The sequence below is a fragment of the Salvelinus sp. IW2-2015 genome, linkage group LG2, assembly GCF_002910315.2.
Source record: "Salvelinus sp. IW2-2015 linkage group LG2, ASM291031v2, whole genome shotgun sequence".
In the NCBI taxonomy this organism is placed as follows: Eukaryota; Metazoa; Chordata; class Actinopteri; order Salmoniformes; family Salmonidae; genus Salvelinus; species Salvelinus sp. IW2-2015.
In genome coordinates, this window is record NC_036839.1 from 12,792,812 (window position 1) to 12,813,598 (window position 20,787).

The following is a 20,787-nucleotide window of genomic DNA, read 5'->3' on the forward strand; positions in this document are numbered from 1 at the left end:
CATGTATGTATCAGAGGAATGTATTGGGTGACCAAAGTGTCTGTCTGCAGGAGGAATGCCAGCTCCTGAGCAGAGCSCAGCYACGGAGGAGGGGCTTCTGCTGACCGTCAGAGAGGGAGCCCAACTCACCAACCGGAACATGGAGGCCGACAGCACCGCCAACAACATCCTGGCCTCCGTCAAAGAGCAGGTACAGGAAGCTCCGTAGCGCATATCTTACTGTTTCACTGCCCAAATACCTTTTTGTCACACCTGTATCATTCCCTGCCAAGCAGSTACACTAACCTCTGTTACAGCTCTCATTGTATCACTGCTCGAGAAGATAGACACGCTGTGCTTTATATCTCTGCACTCTTCCACAACCACATTATATGAACACTGTTACTATCTCGTTAAGCTACTGAAGGGCTTGGCCCCGATTTTACTGTAGAAAATGCCTTCTCAAGAGGTTGTGGTTTTTACGTTGACATTTTCACCTGGCTTTCTTTGCGATGAGAGGCTGTATTGACTTTTTTGGAGACACAGAGAGAAATGCTCMGACCTTTGACAGGTGGTCCTAGCTGACGGTAGGTTGGAAATGGTGACTAAGTTGTGCCCGGCCGTGCAGTGCGTTGACAATCGAGAGATCCKTGTAGTAGGAACAGAGCGATGAGCCGTCTGTATAAGGACACGCTCTGACTCACACCCCTCGCTCCATCCATGGCAACGTTCCACACTCCCGTTGTTTACCCAAGTCAACAGGAAGGCAGGTTCTATTGGAGAGCACCTGTCGATGTCACTTCCTTCCCCCTTAGTGCTCCTCTGTTCTGCCGCTCCTCCTTTGCGTCAGTCAGGACAGGCAGGCAGTAAGTCAGTCGGGAGAGAGTGAGAAAGAGAGGGGTGAGACATGCCTTTAAAGGAATTCMTGTTTGGGATTGGGGAGAGTAAGTTAAGCCGTCGTCAGAGTTTTTAAAGGTAGTTGGAGAGACTGGAGTTGACGAACGATGAAGGGAAGGTGGGAGGAAGGCGGGTGCCTCAAGGATGTCACAGTCGTTGCTGGGGTAGTAGTTCTTTACCTGGTTGTGCACAAGTCTTTCCTATGATTGTGGGGAAGCAGACTTCGAGGGATCCTGCCTGCTGTGAACATGTTAGCCTGCACCTGTGGACAAGCTTATGATGACTCCTTGCCTGGTGAGTCCATACGCAAGAAACCCCCCGCCCCCTTTTTTTTTCTCTTAAAACCTTAAAACCTTGTTCCTCTCCCTCTACTTCTTCACCCCACTCTGCCCAATGCCCAAACAAGGACAGGCTGGTCAAGATTTKTTTGATTGCGTTTGCTGTTAATTTGCAGTGGTGCCTCGTCTGCTCCTGACTGCTAATGAACCAGAGAGTGTTTGGTGTTAATATGAGGGGTTTTGGGCCGTCAGACTGGAACTGCTAGTTATTACTGGGGTTGCATCTCAAATGYCACCCTATTGCTTAAGTATTGCACTACTTTTGACTATTTGGGACACTGCCCGGCTTTACTGCTCCCTCTTTAGTGCTCTGACTCGCCATCGGTGTGACACCTTCATAATTGCTTATTACAGCCACCATTTCAGTTTATTACAGCCACCATTTCAGCTTATTACAGCCACCATTTCAGTGTATTACAGCCACCATTTCAGTGTATTACAGCCGCCATTTCAGTGTATTACAGCCGCCATTTCAGCTTATTACAGCCACCATTTCAGCTTATTACAGCCACCATTTCAGCTTATTACAGCCACCATTTCAGCTTATTACAGCCACCATTTCAGCTTATTACAGCCTACTCTTTTTACTCTGCTCTTTCACACTCCTCTCCCTCAGACTTTAGGAGGTTTCTTTTCTCCTTACAACCTCAAGTTTTTCAAATTAACTTTACACGCTCTCTTTCTCTCTCATATTTACCATTGTGCAAAAAATGTATTTAGCTGAAGGGGTTCCATCTAGAGTGGAATGGAACTGGAGACTGGAGGGAAGCRAAAGAATGTTACTCAGCCAGTCAACTTCCCCTTTTCTGTGAATTCAGCAATAATGAGAGAGCCCGAGTCTTTGAATGCCTTCTCTGCCACATTATTGCTAATGTTATCCCTGTGAATATGTAATAAGCACCGGAGCGTGGTATTGTGGGCTTAAGACAATAACACAGTCATTCTATGAAATGAAACTTAGAAAARGTCTCTCTGCATACATCTGCAATCACTCTGTTTTTAGTTAGACACAGTGAACCCGGACAGGGAAATGTGAGCCTTTTTCTCAAAGCGAAAGCTTAGGCTACCATTTTTAAGTTAGTAAATGGAAAATGTGCGCGAAGAGAAGGGTACTCCTACTCGTGATGTGTATGGGGYAAGTTGGCTGACTCCGTGTAGCCCTCTACTAGGGGATGTTGTACATGGCTGAAGGGTAGAATAATCCCCTGCAATAATGAAAAGCAGGAAAAGAGGAGGACGTTGCTGTATGCTTTCATCCAGACTCCCCCTCCYGAGCAGCCTAGTTTAGGATTTAATCACCGCATCCTGGCCTGGCCTTGGAGACACAGGGTGTAACCAAGTCAACAACCAGAGAGGAATTCTTCAAGCTGTAATGTAGCCTAGCTGTTTACAACTGGGCCTATTCGAAGCTGCTGGGGAAACGACTGTCTGATAAGGAAGGGGGGGGGGACAAAGGGACGTAGGGATGTCCGCTCTTCTAACTAGGTCCTGTTGGGGCCCGGCCTAGCCGCTAGTCTTCCATTAGTCCTGGTCTATGGGTCCTGGTCAAAAGTAGTGCACTACATGGGGAATGAGGTGCCATTTGGGATGCAGACCGTGCCTCAGTAGAGTGTCCCTCACTGAATACTGAGTGGTGTGGTGCCATTCACAAGAGACAAGGAGACAGTTGAGCTGAGCATGCATTCTAATGCCCCCTCTCCCTCCCGTCCCGTGATAATGAATATGAGGAGAAGGCAGGTCCACTAACGAGCTCTCCATTGATCACACTGTGCCCTTGCATGCTTCCTGTGGGGTCTCCCAGGGGAGGGGTGAACACTAGCCAAGGAGGCCGCCAAWATGTGTCTGCTCGCATTTCATCCTCTGGATCCTGATGTACACACACATRTTAGTCATGCTCGCTCCTCGGCGCCATGCAGGATAGCGGCTGCCTGTCAACGGYGGGCAGAGAGCGGAAGGCACGTTCGCCGGTGCGCCTGACTACGTCGCTAGTGCCCCTCTGACAGCTCACCGGAAACCAGAATGTGAGCCGTATGGCTGGCTGCTTCTCACAGCCCGACGCGTCGGATTATTGACTTAACCCGTGAAATGTCACGAAGTCTCCCGTTTTTTCTAAACAAACAGAATAGAGTGGAGTGTTTTCCAGCAGACTTTCTATGTGGAGGTTGTGTGTGGTGAGGTTAGAGGTCAGACGTTAATGGTCTTATCTCTCTGTAGTGGCTCCAGGAGCAGTACGGTCATGTCTTYAATTAAAACCCAGCTAGCACATCAGTAGTGCAATAGCTACAGTGCATTCAGAAAGAATTCAGACCTTTTCACTTTTTCRACATTTTGTTACGTTACAGCCTCATTCTAAAATTMTTACATATCAATCTACACACAATACCCAGTAATGACAAAGCGAAAACAGTTTTTMGGGAATGTATTAAAAAAAGTATACCTTATTTATGGAAGTATTCAGACCCTTGGCTATGAGATTTTGAATTTGAGCTCAGGTGCATCCTGTTTCCATTGATTATCCTTGACATGTTTCTACAACTTGATTGGAGTCCACCTGTTGTACATTCAATTGATTGGACATGATTTGGAAAGGTGCACATCTATCTATATAAGGTCCCACAATTAACAGTGCATGTCAGAGCAAAAACCAAGCCATGAGGTTGAAGGAATTGTCCGTAGAGCTCAGAGACAGGATGGTGTCGAGGCACAGATCTGGGGAAGTGTACCAAAATATGTCTCCAGCATTACAGGTCCCCAAGAACACAGTAGCCTCCATCATTCTTAAACGGAAGAAGTTTGGAAACACCAAGACTCTTCCTAGAGCTGGCCGCCCGGCCAAACTGAGCAATCGGGGGAGAAGGGTCTTGATCAGGGAGGTGACCAAGAACCCGATGCTCACTCTGACAGAGCTCCAAAGTTCCTCTGTGGAAATGGGAGAACCTTCCAGAAGGACAACCATCTCTGCCGCACTCTACCAGTCATGCCTTTATGGTAAAGTTGCCAGACGGAAGCCACTCCTCAGTAAAAGGCACATGACAGCCCACTTGGAGTTTGCCAAAAGGCACCTAAAGTAATTAGACCATTGGAAACAAGATTCTCTGGTCTGATGAGACCAAGATAGAACAATTTTGCCAGAATTTTTTTTATTTAACCAGGCAAGTCAGGAACAAATTCTTATTTACAATGACGGCCTACCGAAATGCAAAACGCCTCCTGCGGGGACGGGGCACACATCATGACAAGAGACACCACAACACTACATAAAGAGAGACCTAAGACGACAACACAAAGACGACAACACATAACACAGCATGGCAGCAACACCACATGACAACAACATGGTAGCAGCACAAAACATAGTACAAACATTATTGGGCACAGACAACAGCACAAAGGCAAGAAGGTAGAGACAACAATACATCACGCGAAGCAGCCACAACTGTCAGTAAGAGTGTCCATGATTGAGTCTTTGAATGAAGAGTTTGTGGTTTTTGCAGCTCTTTCCAGTRGCTAGCTGCAGCAAACTTAAAAAAGGAGCGACCRAGGGATGTGTGTGCTTTGTGGACCTTTAACCGAATGTGACTGGCAGAACGGGTGTTGTATGTGAAGGATGAGGGCTGCAGTAGAGATCTCAGATAGGGGGGAGTGAGGCCTAAGAGGGTTTTATAAATAAGCATCAACCAGTGGGTCTTGCGATGGGTGTACGGAGATGACCAGTTTACAGAGGAGTATAGAGTGCAGTGATGTATCTTATAAAGAGCATTGGTAGCAAATCTGATGGCCGAATGGTAAAGAACATCCTGCCGCTCAAGAGCACCCTTACCTGCCGATCTATAAATTACTTCTCTGTAATCTAGCATGGGTAGGGTGGTCATCTGAATCCCGGTTAGTTTGGCAGCTGGGGTGAAAGAGGAGCCATTACAATAGAGGAAACCAATTCTAGATTTAACTTTAGCCTGCAGCTTTTATATGTGCTGAGAGAAGGACAGTCTAGCCATACTCCCAAGTACATGTATGAGGTGACTAACTTAAGCTCTACACCCTCAGAGGTAGTAATCACACCTGTGGGGAGAAGGGCATTCTTCTTACCAAACCACATGACTTTTGTTTTGGAGGTGTTCAGAACAAGATTAAGGGCAGAGAAATCTTGTTTGACACTAACAAAGCTTTGTTGTAGAGCGTTTAACTTAAAATCTGAGGGGCCAGCTGGGTATAAGACTGTTTCATCTGCATATAAATGGATGAGAGTGCTTCCTACTGCCTGTTGATGTAAATTAAGACTGTGTGGGGCCTAMGCTCGAGAAGTGTGTCACATCTGAAGGAAACCTGGCTCCATTCCTACGGTGAAGCATGGCGTTGGCAGCATCATACTGTGGGGATGTTTTTCAGCGGCAGCGACTGGGAGACTAGTCAGGATCGAGGGAAAGAGGAACAGAGCAATGTACAGAGAGATCCTTGATGAAAACCTGCTCCAGAGCGCTCAGGACCTCAGACTGGGGCGACGGTTCACCTTCCAACAGGACAATGACCCTAATCACACAGCCAAGACAACGCAGGAGTGGCTTCGGGACAAGTCTCTGAATGTCCTTGAGTGGCCCAGCCAGATCCCAGACTTGAACCCGATCGAACATCTCTGGAGAGACCTGAAAATAGCTGTGCAGCGACGCTGCCCATCCAACCCAAACTTGTAGTGTCATACCCAAGAAGACTTGAGGCTATAATCGCTGCCAAAAGTGCTTCAACAAAGTACTGAGTAAAGGGTCTGAATACTTATGTAAATATGATATTTCAGTTTGACATTTTTAATACATTTGCAAACATTTCTAAAAACGTGTTTTTATTTTGTCGTGTGTGTGTGGATTGATAAAGATTTTAATCCAATAAGGAATGTAACAATGTTGAAAGTCAAGGGGTCTGAATATTTTCTGAATGCACTGTATATTGGGAATAGGGTGCCATTTGGGACGCAGGCTACCCACTATGGTTCGCTGACAACACCACCTCACACACAGGAAATATTAGCCGGTGATAATACGCCATCAGTCCAACTACAAATCCCATCTGATGCACACTCCTCGATTGCTATCGGCTCACACGATACCTTCTGATAGGGCTGTAACTCTGAACTGTGTGTGGCTGCTAGCCTGCTAACTGTGGTCAACAGTGGTTACACAACAGCTGGCAGGAGTGCTCTTGTCCATTTCACACAGAGCTTCTTCCCTCAGGTCAACTCGACTGAAACCGCTAATCACACTCTGTGTTTGCGTCACAGCCTGTGACTCGGGGGGGTTTAGACAATCGGGAGCTGGGCTTAAGCTCTTTGTTTATTAAATAAGGAAACCAAGAACCCCTTCCCCTTCCCTCCATCCCTCTATCCTTCCCTATGTCCAGTGCCATTACTCTTCGGGGACGTTGGATGTGTTTACTGTGATAAGAGGATAAGTGCTTATTCCCTTCGGTGATCGTGAGTGGAAGATTTGACTTCAGTCCACCATGGTTGTTTCACTCATGTGGTGGAAATGGCAGAACTGGTCTGGGTTATTCATTAGCGCACACCATTTTAAAATGAAAAAGGAACATTTGTTTCTTTATTGGACAAGTTCATATAAATCTTTTCCATGTTTTCAGTCCGTTTTCTTCCATTTGGTGCCTAGTGAATACAACCCTGGTCTCGTGTGTTGATGTGTTTCGATGCTGCTCTCTCGGCCTTGCCAGTCCTTGGGCAGAGTGCCCCTGGTGAACAGTTGTAATGTGCCCAGGCATGCCTAACGGCACCACTGAGACTGGCAGAATGGGCCTCTCAGTCATGGCACCACATGATTTCCCAACTCATCGCCTCTTAGAAAACACAGCCATGGAATGTTCCTACTTTGCTTTGTTAGAGTCCATTACACATGAAGAATCTGTCTGCTCAATTGCTTTCTCTGGCTGACCAGGGCACACTTGTTATGACCCTGCTTATGTCTGGCTCAGCCTCACACACAGACAGACAGACAGACAGACAGACAGACACAGACAGACAGACACAGACAGACAGACACAGACACAGACAGACAGACAGACAGACAGACAGACAGACAGACAGACAGACACTTTCCTCAGCAACTGGTATGTGTTGTAGTAAAACACTTCTCAGGGGGGTGACCTTGCTGTGTGTGCTCAATTTCATTGCTTCTTAAGCATTGAAAAGCAGGCTGACAAATTGCCCTCTTGAGATCACAAAGCAATGCTTCCTCCATTCTTTATTCTGGTAAAATGCTCCAAGTGATCTCTGTAAGGACTTTTCTTACTAGAAGCTGGAGAAGTTAAAGAAATATAATAAGTTGGCAATTGACTAAAAMGCTGGATTTGTCTTTCTACATCTGCTGCTGGTGGAAAAACAAGCGAAAGGTTAAAATTGCACTGCTGGCAGACGCGGTTCTGCCTCTGGAGGTGAACAAAAGGCCTCTAATTAGAATCGATTGGTGATTTTCTCCACTAGCCAGCTCCGGGTCTTATCTCGTCTTTCCTCCCTGCTGCTGTTGCTGCTGTGACACAGGAGAAATCTGGAAGCAAAAGCGTTCCCGCCTCAATTATAGTCAGAAAAAATGGAAGCCCATCTCTTCGCAATTTTCCTATGAGACCGGAGAGAATGAAATGAAATSAAATTGTATTTGTCACATARTTCGTCGACAACAGGTSTAGACTAACAGTGAAATGCTTATTTGCGGGCCCTTCTCAACAATGCATATTTAAAAYTAAGATAATAGAGAAGAAGGGGATGGAGAGTGCTGAATGCTGTTCATGGACTACAGCTCAGCATTCAACACCATAGTACCCTCCAAGCTCATCATCAAGCTGGAGGCCCTGGGTCTCAACCCATCCCTGTGCAACTGGGTCCTGGACTTTCTGACGGGCTYCCCCCAGGTGTTAAAGGTAGGGAGCAACATCTCCACTTCACTGACCCTCAACACTYGGGCCCCACAAGGGTGTGTGCGCTCAGCCCTCTCCTGTACTCCCTGTTCACCCACGACTGCGTGGCCATGCACGCCTCCAACTCAATCATCAAGTTTGCAGATGACACAACAGTAGTAGGCTTGATTACAAACAACAACGAGACAGCCTACAGGGAGGAGCACTCGGAGTGTGGTGTCAGGAAAACAACCTCACTCAATGTCAACAAATCAAAGAAGATGATCGTGGACTTAAGGAAACAGCAGKGGGAGCACTCCCTTATCCACATCGAAGGTTCAGCAGTTGAGAAGGTGTAAAGTTTTAAGMTCCTCGGCGTACACATCACAGACAAACTGAAATAGTCCAACAGCGCCTCTTCAACCTCAGGAGGCTGAAGAAATTTAGCTTGTCACCCAAAACCCTGACAAACGTTTTGTCAATAACAGCTGGTGCGCGATGTCTACTATTAAAGAAGTCTCGAGGTATTGCTCGCCTGAGGTAGAGTACCTTATGATAAGCTGCAGACCACATTATCTACCAAGAGTTCTCAGCTGTATTTTTCGTAGKCGTTTATTTACCACCACAAAACGAAGCTGGCACTAAGACTGCTCTCAACGAGCTGTATAAGGCCATAAACAAAGAAGAAAATGCTCACCCAGAAGCGGCGTTCCTAGTGGCCGTGGACTTTAATGCGGTTAAACTTAAATCAGTTTACCAAATTTCTACCAGCATGTCACGTGCAACCAGGGACCACCTTTACTCCACATACAGAGATGCATACAAAGCTCTCCCCCGCCCTCCATTTGTCAAATCTGACCATAATTCTATCCTCCTGATTCCTGCTTACAAGCAAAAACTAAAGCAGGAAGTACCAGTGACTCGCTCAATACGGAAGTGGTCAGATGACGCGGATGCTACACTACAGGACTGTTTTGCTAGCACAGACTGGAATATGTTCTGGGATTCATCCAATGGCATTGAGAAATACACCACCTCAGTCATCGGCTTCATCAGTAAGTGCATCAATGACGTCGTCCCCACAGTGACTGTACGTACATATCCCAACCGGAAATATCCGCATCAAGCTAAAGGCTAGAGCTGCCGCTTTCAAGTAGCGGGAGACTAATGCGGATCTTATAAGAAATCCCGCTATGCCCTCAGATGAACCATCAAACAAGCAAAGCGTCAATACAGGATTTAGATTGAATCCTACTACACCGGCTCTNACTACAGGACTGTTTTGCTAGCACAGACTGGAATATGTTCTGGGATTCATCCAATGGCATTGAGGAGTATACCACCTCAGTCATCGGCTTCATCAGTAAGTGCATCAATGACGTTGTCCCCACAGTGACTGTACGTACATATCCCAACCAGAAGCCGTGGATTACAGGAAATATCCGCATCAAGCTAAAGGCTAGAGCTGCCGCTTTCAAGTAGCGGGAGACTAATGCAGATCTTATAAGAAATCCCGCTATGCCCTCAGATGAACCATCAAACAAGCAAAGCGTCAATACAGGATTTAGATTGAATCCTACTACACCGGCTCTGATGCTCGTCGGATGTGGCAGGGCTTGCTTTTTTTGCTCGCTTCGAGGCAAACAACACTGAAGCATGCACGGATTACCAGGACGTGTACTCCAAGCATGCGCGGACCAACTGTCAAGTGTCTTCACTGACATTTTCAACCTCTCCCTGACCGAGTCTGTAATACCTGGTCAAGCAGACCACTATAGTCCCTGTGCCCAAGGAAGCGAAGGTAACCTACCTAAATTATTACCGCCCCGTGGCACTCACGTCGGTAGCCATGAAGTGCTTTGAAAGGCTGGTCATGGCTCACATCAACAGCATCRTCCTGGACACCCAATACGCACTACAATTCGCATAATGCCCCAACAGATCCACAGATGTCTCAATCTCAATTGCACTCCACACTGCCCTTTCTCACCTGGACAAAAGGAACACCTATTTGAGAATGCTGTTCATTGACTACAACTCAGCGTTCAACACCATAGTGCCCACGTAGCTCATCACTAAGCTAAGGACTCTGGGACTAAACACCTCCCTCTGCAACTGGATCCTGGACWTTCTGACSGGCCGCCCCAGGTGGTAAGAGCAGGCAACAACACGTCTGCCACGCTGATCCTTAACACTGGGGCCCCTCGGGTGTGTACTTAGTCCCCTCCTGTATTCCCTGTTCACCCACGACTGCGTGACCAAACACGACTCCAACACCATCATTAAGTTTGCTGACGACACCACAGTGTTAGTAGGCCTGATTTAACGATGAGACGGCCCATAGGGAGGTGGTCAGAGAACTGGCAGTGTGGTGCCAGGACAACAACCTCTCCTTCAATGTGAGCAAGACAAAGGAGATGATCGTGGACTACAGGAAAAGGCAGGCCGAACAGGCACCCATTAACATCGACGGGGCTGTTGTGGAGCAGGTTGAGAGCTTCAAGTTCCTTGGTGTCCACATCACCAACAAACTAACATGGTCTAAGCACACAAAGACAGTCGTGAAGAGGGCACGACAGAACCTTTTCCCCCTCAGGAGATTGAAAAGATTTGGCATGGGTCCTCAGATCCTTATAAGGTTCTGTAGCTGTAACATCGAGAGAATCCTGACTGGTTGCATCACTGCCTGGTATGGCAACTGCTCGGCATCTGACCGTAAGGCACTACAGAGGGTAGTGCGAACGGCCCAGTACATCACTGGGGCCAAAATTCCTGCCATCCAGGACCTGTATAATAGGTGGTGTCAGAGGAAAGCCCATAAAATTGTCAGACTCCAGTCACCCAAGTTATAGACTGTTTTCTCTGCTATCGCACGGCAAGCGGTACCGCAGCGCCAAGTCTAGGCCCAAAAGACTCCTCAACAGCTTCTACCCCCAAGCCATAAGACTGCTGAACAATTCATAAAAATAGTCACCGGACAACTTACATTTAATAAATGGATCACTAGTCACTTTAAACAATGCCACTTCAAATAATGACACTTTTTAATAATGTTTACATATCTTACATTATTCATATCACATGTATATACTGTATTTTTTACCATCTAGTGCACCTTGCCTATGCRGCTCGGCCATCACTCATCCATATATTTATATGTACATATTCTCATTCACCCCTTTAGATTTGTGTGTTTTAGGTAGTTGTTAGATTAGGTAGTTGTTGGGAATTGTTAGATATTATTGCACTGTTGGAACGAGAAGCACAAGCATTTCGCTACACTCGCATTAACATCTAACAATGTGTATGTGACCAATAAGATTTGATTTGAGAGAGCAGAGCAGTTTGCTGCAGACTGTGTGCTGTTTTAGCAGCAACATGCTGTCACTGCAGAGACTTACTTGCGTAAGGGAGGGCAAATAATCTACTGCCAAAGTGACATGGAGACCCCAGAGGAGCGGTYTACACTGGGCCGGCCCTGTTTTAAACCCAGCCCAGCTCAGGGACAACCTTCCTTCCTTCCTAATGTCCATCGRTGTCATCCGTGTCATCAGTAGTAGGCAGGAAGGCATCGGTAGCAGCAGCATGATAGAGACCAATGACCAGGGACCGGCGCGACAGGGACCAATGAGAGGCTTCTCGCAGCATGGGGTGAGGAAGGTATTACAGGACCAGGCCTCGGCCGTCCTCAGAATTCAGTTTGTCCTCGGAATCCCGAAGGAGGAGCAGAAAGCGGAGTAGCGGCAATAGGCGGACACAGCGCCGGGGTGGATTACCCATGAGCTCTAGCAGCTCTCTGAGGTACCCATCTCTCAGCAGCACAAGGCTCTGACTCTCCCACCAACTAGCACTGAGGTAGGCTGAACTAACGCCGCAGGTCGACAGACTCCATCTCTTTGTCCACCTCCAGTAGCAGACAGGATCTAACGTWTCTAGATAACTCTCCTCATAGAGTGTGCTTGGAGCCACGACTTGTAAAAGACCTAGCTATCGATCTCCCAGAGGAAATGTATGTTCGTGAGGCCCAGATGATTGTCAGTGGGGGGTATGATTGCCCTTCTTCGGCGGTGTTTTGTATCTTTTGTTTGGTTCATCCACAGCAGCAGCGAATCAGAAGAGCAGCAGCTTTTGTGTTGTAGCCAGTTGCAACCAGCCAGGCAGAAGTACACAACTACCATCAYGCTCAGGGAGGGGGAGTGAGCTTTGAGAATGTTGGTTGAGTCACAAACGGCGCCCTGGTCAAAAGTAGTGCACTATATAGGGAATATGGTGCCATTTGGGATGTAAAAGTTGTCTTCTGGAATGTAGTTTCCAAAACATTATCTACAGTATGTAGAGAATATTGTGGTTTTTGGAGAGAAAATGATATAAAACGGTCCAAATCCTCTCTGTGGTCCAATCTTGCCCCCCCCCCCCCCCCCTCTCCTTCCAGCCATTGTTAAGATGCAAAGTAAGATTAGAGGCATCCTCTTTTAGATGCAGCAGACTGGGTTTACTCTGCCTCTCTCTATAGTGTAGGGAAGACCCTGGCTGTGACCTGTGAGTTGGGATATGCAAAAAAACACATTTCCAATTCAATTGAAATAGGACAAATATAAGCACCCACGTAATAATAATGACATATTATTATGTAGGGAATAGAGTACCAATTGAGACAGACTCTTCTCGTCTCTTCTCTCTCAGCGGGCCTTTGTTCCTGGCYCTGGCTGTCACGTCAGCATGGTAACGAGCCAGCCCAAGATGCAACTCAACTTTCATGTTTCCAACGCAGAAAGATAAACGTCCTTCCTCTTCGTCCGTCTTCTTATCCGTCACACAGACAGCCATGTTTCATCTCCAATCTAGCGGCGCCACGTTGTTTGTCAAACTACACACGTGACAGGTTAACAATATGGGGAAATTAATTAGGAGTTTCTAAGCTAATGCCTTGCTGTATGAATATTAATACCCGGCTAATGAAGGTCGTCGAAGCAGACGTGCGAACACGAGACTCGTAGTGAAACCGCAGGAATGTCTTGTCGAGCTCGTCTCTGTTGTCTTCCTGCCATCAGCTAGCTTTTTGTGACACAGCTTTTTACTTGTTGTAGTTTCACAGCCCTTTCGCCTTCTCAAACCSTCTGTGGCTCTGGAACGGTCAGAAAGTAGTAATACCCACTAACTGTTCTTTATGGAGGACGGTTAGCCTTCCCTACGTAGGGCACTACTTTTGACCTGGTCACAGTTAGTGCACTATGTAGGGAATATGGTGCCGTTTAGGACACAGGCTGGGTTTCAGAGTCTGGTCCAAGTGTTGGCYGAATCCACCGAGCCAGCTTGCAGCTAATGCGGCCTCTTCATGGGTAATCTATGTGAGATGCTTGAGCACCGAGGATCGTATGTACAGTTTTAGTGGAGACCTTGAATGCCATCCCACTGGGAAAACACTGGTTGAACCAACGTGGACCTAGACGTTGAATTTATGTCTGTGCCCAGTGGGATGCTTTACAGAGACTGGCATCAGAGAGCTTTGTTGGCACAACGTCGGAAGAGGGATCTGTTCTCTACACATGAAAATGCTACGTSTGGAACATAAAGCGATGAAGTACATTTCATTAAATTCTTCATATTGTTGAGATTTATAGATTAAGGTATGGCCTTTTTTAAGGTATGTTTTTAAAGGGGACTTTAAATCGGTTCTCATGTTCGGTGCTTTGCTTTTCTCGTTCTCTTTGTGTTTATGCTTATTTCTTGCAAATGTCTGTGACAGCAAACCTGTACCTTGTTCCTCCCACTTCTCAGTGTTTTCCCCAAGGTGACTTTGTGTAGCAGTGATTTCCAGTGAGTAATTACGCTGCATGGTTCCTCCAGGTCTGTCTCTCTTCAGGACCAGTCTCCSTAGCCTGCTGCTTTTCCTCCTCTCCTCCAGCACTTCTTTCACCTCTGCTGTTTCTCTCGCCTCTTTCTCACCTCTCTCTCCCTCCCTCCCACATTCAGCTATGTCGTAGGCCTCATCAGAACACGTCAGCAGCCACGCTGCTGCTGCTGCTAGAGAGCAGGGCTGTCAAGCCCCATTGCCACTTAATGAACAAATATGTTTCCAGAGGATTTCTCTCAACCCCCGGTAAAGGAAAAATCCATCTGCCTTAGTAACTTAAAATGAACCTGCAGCCCATTTGGATGACGAACGTCTGTGCCCTCTTTTCGCAGTGCCTGGATCAGGTCAGAGCCCAGTTTGCACACCAAATGGGACCCTATTCCCTGTSTAGTGCACTACTTTTGACCAGAGCCGTATGGGCACTGGTCAAAAGTAGTGCACGCTATAAAGGGACTAGGGTGCCATTTGGGACACACTCTTCTTTCTGAGTGCTGCCGGGCCTGTGCACCATCACATAGAGACTTGGCTGCACAGAGAAGTGAGAAATGAAAAGTCAGATAAGTTCTCTAGTTTTAATTAATAGAGGGATTTGGACGTCCTCTGCTGCCGGGGCTGAAGCTCAGATTGCTGTGATATAACTCACTGTTGTGTCGAGGGGGGGGGGTAGTAGAGTGCAGTACTGCACTGCTCTCTCCTTCACTAAAGTCAGGTAGGAGGTATGTTGAAAAGAGGGCCTGCCCTTGTTCTTACACTGAAAGGTTTACTATTAATTTACTAAGTCTACTAGTAGTCTTCTAAAGTATACTATAGCTTCACTTCCAGGTGTACCTAATGCCTGCAGTATTGCTACAATATGCCAATGGTCGTCCTTTTGAATTGCATCATCTTGATTGTTGTAGAAGATGCCTATAAACAACACCCCGCTGTGCTGTAGCAGATTTTGTGTTTGTTTACTTCTGTCAACATGTTGACGATGCGTATTGTTGCTGCTGTTCTCGGAGCAGTTGCTCTCCGCATGATCGTCAGGTTGGCTTTAGAAACTCCAACAAAGCCCATTATGAAGATGTTTGATTGRCCCGATAGAAGAATAGAACTACAATTTGGGTTGAAAAGTGTGAAGTACAGTAGGATTAGCACTGCTGCTACTACGTGGCATGTCAGACCTGGCGAAAGAACTCGCGGAAAATCAGTAACACTCTATGCTTTCCGTCACACTACCTAGAATGCTACAAAAGCATTAGATATGCATTAAAGTGCAGCGTAAAATATGTTGGAATCCTTTGCTGCTCGGGGACGGTAAAATTGCAGTCACTTGAGGAGAAGATGGGGGAARATGCTGACACATGCCATATGTTGTCATTTCCTGTCTCTGTTCTACAGTAGAGCAGACAATGAGGACAAGTCTAGGAGAGGGACATGCCACCTCTGGCTTTGCCTCGCATTGGGCCTCCCCAATGCGATCCAATTCCAACTTTATTGTCTCAGTTGGGTAATTCATTGTGCAGCCAGGAATACAGAAGACACGTGCGTATTCACACTTCACAAAGACCCACAAAACCGTGCAGAGCCAGTCGCCTAGCTCCCAGCACCAACCACATGTTTCTCTCTACCAGACACCGTTGTGAAACCCTACGTCCTCCCTTCTCACCGTCTCTCCTACTGTCTCAATTAAGTGTAAAAAAAAAAAAAAAAAAAGATATGTCAGGAGAGTGGAATTAACAGGTTAACAAAGCCTCGCAACAGAGTGGAGAGGCGTGAGGAAGTTGCTTGGTGCTGTTGGATCAGACGTAGTGTGGATCTGGCCTGTAGAACACTGGAGCCAGACTATCCCCTTATGGGTTCATATTTGCATGCGCTCACTGAGATATTTATATCTCGGCATAAGTGCGCGATTAGTATGTCGGAGCTGATGTTTGAGGGCCGACCGAGAGCGCTCCAATGCCCGTCAACTCTGACTTCTGCTGGCCCAAGGCGGGCCAAGCCAGCGTCACCCAAACCAGCCCTCTGGGCCTGATTGAGCCATTACGTTCAATCAGGCCCGGAGAAGAGGAGAGCCCGTTGGAGTGGAAATGATCAGCAGCTTCTAATCAGAGCCCTAGAAATCTATATACAGGAGGACTCTGCTAATAAAAATACACCGACACAGTTAAGCCTGCGTTGTGTTATTGTGACCACAGTCTTCGACCCTATAGGCCAGGCACAATCTTCCTTTCTGGTATGCAGTTACAATGCCACAGTCTTTGTAATGCTTTTTGTGGTTTTGAAAGTGACTGATGCCACTTGACTCTTTTACTTCCTACTTGTTCCATTTCATTTTCAGCAGAGTAAATTACATTTTCGTGTTAAAAGCAGGGTACTATAAAGTGTAAAGGGACCTCAATGGGACTGGATAAATAAATGCTAAATTAATACAAAAATGGTCTGCATCCTGAAATAACACCCTATCATGTCAAGTGTAGACCTGTAGGTGGTGGCGAGTGAGGGGCTGAGGCTGGGCCGGGCTGAGGCTGCAGGACCGACTGAGCAGAGGGCAGGKTTGGCGCTTTGAGCTCCCGTTTTGTCACTGTCCATTAAGCTTCTGCAAGGGGCGTACGACCTGGGGGCGTGGCGGAGTGTCGTCTGTTTGTACTGGGCCGTCAGGTTCGTGGACTGACACTCATTGTCATGCCAAACAATGAATGGAGCTGAGCGGAGCCTGAGCAAAGCGGCATGTTGTTACGGGACGGCCGGTCTCCATTGTCTCCAACCCTCTCTCCACTAAGCCTGGCACAGACCGACGGGGGGGGGGGGGGGGGGGCAGAGGGCCCGCCGCCTCTGCTTCTGCCCCTCGCCGCAGGAGATAAATAAGCACAGGCCTTGTTTAATGGTCATTACCGCAGCCGTTGTCCTGACGCGTCGCATCATTAAGCTGAATAGATGTGTCCCATTCTGCGGCTGACTGAGCCACGCTCGGCATACACAATGAATTTATACATGGAGACCATAGCTAGAGCCATTCTATTTAAGGCCAGTAGAATACGCTTATTTTAGGCCGTGTAGTCTTTGGCCTTGTTTCAATAGATGGGTGCCCATGGCGACACGTAGCGGCCTGTTATGAGATGCTAAGTATGAATGTATTTGATCCATATTTGTCACGGGCTTCAAACTGTTCATAACAACCGATCCTGTGGAAATTAGTGTTGGAATGTACAATAGAGAGCCTAAAAACATCAAATATTAAAAGATGAGGAGAGTGATGTTGAGTAGGACGTTGCAGTAATAATTATGGCCGCCGAGTAGATGCAGTGAGGGACTGATGGGCTGGCGACCCTTAAGTGTTTTTGCTGCAGGGTGGGAGAGGGCCAGTTACTTACAGTGCCTTCAGAACGTATTCACATCCTATAACTTTTTCCACATTTTGTTGTCTTACAAAGTGGAATTGAAATTTATTTAATTATTCTTTTTTTTCCTTCTTTTTTTACAATCTATGCAGAATATTCTGTAATGTCAATAGTGGAAGACAAATTTGAACATTTGTAAAATTGAAAGAGAAAAATAATATATCTTGATCGGATACAGTTGAAGTCGGAAGTTTACATACATTTAGGTTGGAGTCATTAACTCGTTTTTCAACCACAATTTCTTGTTGACAAACTATAGTTTTGTCAAGTCTGTTAGTTCATCTACTAAGTAATTTTTCCAACAATTGATTACAGACAGATTATTTCACTTATAATTCACTGTATCACAATTCCAGTGGGTCAGAAGTTTACATACATTAAGTTGACTGTGCCTTTAAACAGCTTGGAAAATTCCAGAAAATTATGTCATGGCTTTAGAAGCTTCTGATAGGCTAATTGACATCATTTGAGTCAATTGGTGGTGTGGATGTATTTCAAGGCCTACCTTCAAACTCAGTGCCTCTTTGCTTGACATCATGGGAAAATCAAAAGAAATCAACCAAGACCTCAGAAATTGAAGACCACAACAACTCTGGTTCATCCTTGGGAGCAATTATCGTTTGTACATTCATCTGTACAAACAATAGTACGCAAGTATAAACACCATGGGACCAAGCAGCCATCATACCCCTCAGGAAGGAGACACGTTCTGTCTCCTAGAGATGAACGTACTTTGGTGTGAAAGGTGCAAATCAATCCCAGAACAACAGCAAAGGACCTTGTGACGATGCTGGAGGAAACGGGTACAAAAGTATCTATATCCACAGTAAAACGAGTCCTATAACGACATAACCTGAAAGGCCGCTCAGCAAGGAAGAAGCCACTGCTCCAAAACCCCCATTTAAAAAAAAAAAGCCAGACTACGGTTTGCAACTGCACATGGGGAAAAAGATCGTACTTTTTGGAGAAATGTCCTCTGGTCTGATGAAACAAAAATGGAACGGTTTGGCCATAATGACTATCGTTATGTTTGGAGGAAAAGGGGTGAGGTTTGCAAGCTGAGTAACAACATCCCAACCGTGAAGCACGGGGGTGGCAGCATCATGTTGTTGGGGTGCTTTGCTGCAGGAGGGACTGGTGCACTTCACAAAATAGATGGCATCATGAGATAGGAAAATGATGTGGATATATTGAAGCAACATCTCAAGACATCAGTCAGGAAGTTAAAGCTTGGTCGCAAATGGGTCTTCCAAATGGACAATGACCCCAAGCACACTTCCAAAGTTGTGGCAAAATGGCTTAAGGACAACAAAGTCAAGGTATTGGAGGGGCCATCACAAAGCCCTGACCTCAATCCTATAGAAAATGTGTGGGCAGAACTGAAAAAGCGTGTGCGAGCAAGGAGGCCTACAAACCTGACTCAGTTACACCAGCTCTGTCAGGAGGAATGGGCCAAAATTCACCCAATTGCTTGTGGAAGGCTACCTGAAGCGTTCAACCCAAGTTAAACAATTTGAAGGCAATGCTACCAAATACTAATTGAGTGTATGCAAACTTCTGACCCACTGGGAATGTGATGAAAGAAATTAAAGCTGAAATAAATAATTATAGCTACTATTATTCTGACGTTTTCACATTCTTAAAATAGTGGTGATCCTAACTGACCTAAAACAGGGAATTTTTACAAGGATTAAATGTCAGGAATTGTGAAAAACTGAGTTAAAATTAATTTGGCTAAGGTGTATGTAAACATCCGACTTCAACTGTATTCAACCTCCTGAATAATGTTAGAATCTCCTTTGGCAGCGATGACAGCTGAGAGTCTTTCTGGGTAAGTCTCTAAGAGCTTTACCTGGATTTTACAATATTTGCACATGATTTTTTTAAATATTTTTTTACCATCTACCAATAGGTGCCCTTCTTTGTGAAGCYTTGAAAAACCTCCCTGGTCTTTGTGGTTGAATCTGTGTTTGAAATTCACTGCTCGGCCTCCGTTGAACACTATTATTGGACGCAGAGTGAGTCCATGCAACTTTATTATGTGACTTGTTAAGGCCATTTTAAACTTATTTAAACTTGCCATAACAAAGGGGTTGAATATTTACTGACTCAAGACAATTCAGATTTTCATTTTTTATTAATTTGGAAACATTTCTAAACATAATTCAACTTTGACTGTGTGTGTGTGCCAGTGACACTATCAATTTAGTCGATTTTAAATTCAYGCTGTAACACAGCAAAAGGTCAAGGGGTGTGAATACTTTCCGAAGGCACTGTAGTACTCGGCTCAGGCAGGAAATACCTGGAGAGGCAGAGGGTCGTTTGCTCTGCCTCCATACAGGAAGCACTGGATCTCCTCCATACATGCAGGCAGCCGCAGTGGAGGCAGGGATGGGSCACAGAGCGTGGGTAGGACAGGCTTGGAGCTGGTCCGATAGTCGTGGTTATCAAGCTCTTAGCGCCTTATGGCAGCAGCAGATGCTCCTTTCGGCCATGTTTCAGCATAAACACAATCTGGATTCTATTCAGACCTGCTGCATTGCTCAGTAGAAAACGCAACACGAATTTACCTTGGATGTGCTTACGTGTTTTACATTTGAGTCATTTAGTGTAGTGGTTCCCAAACTGWTAAGGAACTCAGTCTGGCTTTCACTGTTGAAAGTTGTAATAGTAGAATGCATAAAGTGCAATTTCAAAATTGGGTAGTGCATCACCAGTTCCTCTTGTCAGTCAGGTTTTTTTAGCCCATAGAGTTTGTAATGTTCGGTTCATTCAAATATCACGTGAATATAATTAAACGTGGCGAAATGTATAGAATTGCAGGAAATAAGGTTCAAACCTACAAAATGTTCTCTCCGCCAACAAGACGGGGTTGAACAGTTTGTGTCATGATAGGTGTTTGTGCCCATAGAAATAGATGGGGGGTGCGCATGGGGGGGGGGATGCGGGATGTTCCCCAATACTGGAAGATGGGCCTGAGTGAAAAAGTTTGGGTACCCCTGATTTAGCAGATGCTCTTATCCAGAGCGACTGACAGGAGCAATTAGGGTTAAGTGCCTTGCTCAAGGGCACATTGGAGTCTGCTCTGGGATTCAAACCAGCGACCTTTCGGTTACTGACCCAACGCTTTTAACCGCCAGGGCACCCTATATCTAGCTCTGAGATTTGCACGTTTCTTCCCCTAGGACTTTCAAGGCAACCACGGTCAAACAAGACAATTTGKAATAGGAGCTTAGAAGGAAGGCCTACAAAATGAACTGAAAACACAGCCAACTATGTTCATGACAAACTATGTCTCTGTGTGTTTACACAAACATTTGTACATCTTCAAGAAAAGTGAACATTTTAAAATGTTTAATAGTCCACGATACAATCGTGTCGTGTCATTTTGTTTTCCGTGCTGAGCTAAGGAGAGAGGGAGGGAGAAGTAGAGCTGAAGCAAGTCTGTTCT

General features: G+C 46.0%; 1 protein-coding gene across 9 annotated transcripts in view; it reads left to right on the forward strand.

Moving 5' to 3' along the window:
• LOC111974551 (plakophilin-4-like) overlaps positions 1–20,787 on the forward strand; it is a 119,701-nt gene that overhangs the window by 31,929 nt on the left and 66,985 nt on the right. For all 9 annotated transcript variants that reach the window (XM_024002337.2, XM_024002382.2, XM_024002356.2 and 6 more), the window contains exon 2: positions 51–190. In XM_024002337.2, coding sequence (XP_023858105.1) covers positions 56–190 — 135 coding nt within the window. In that variant the 5' untranslated portion in view covers positions 51–55. The remainder of the gene's footprint in view (positions 1–50; positions 191–20,787) is intronic.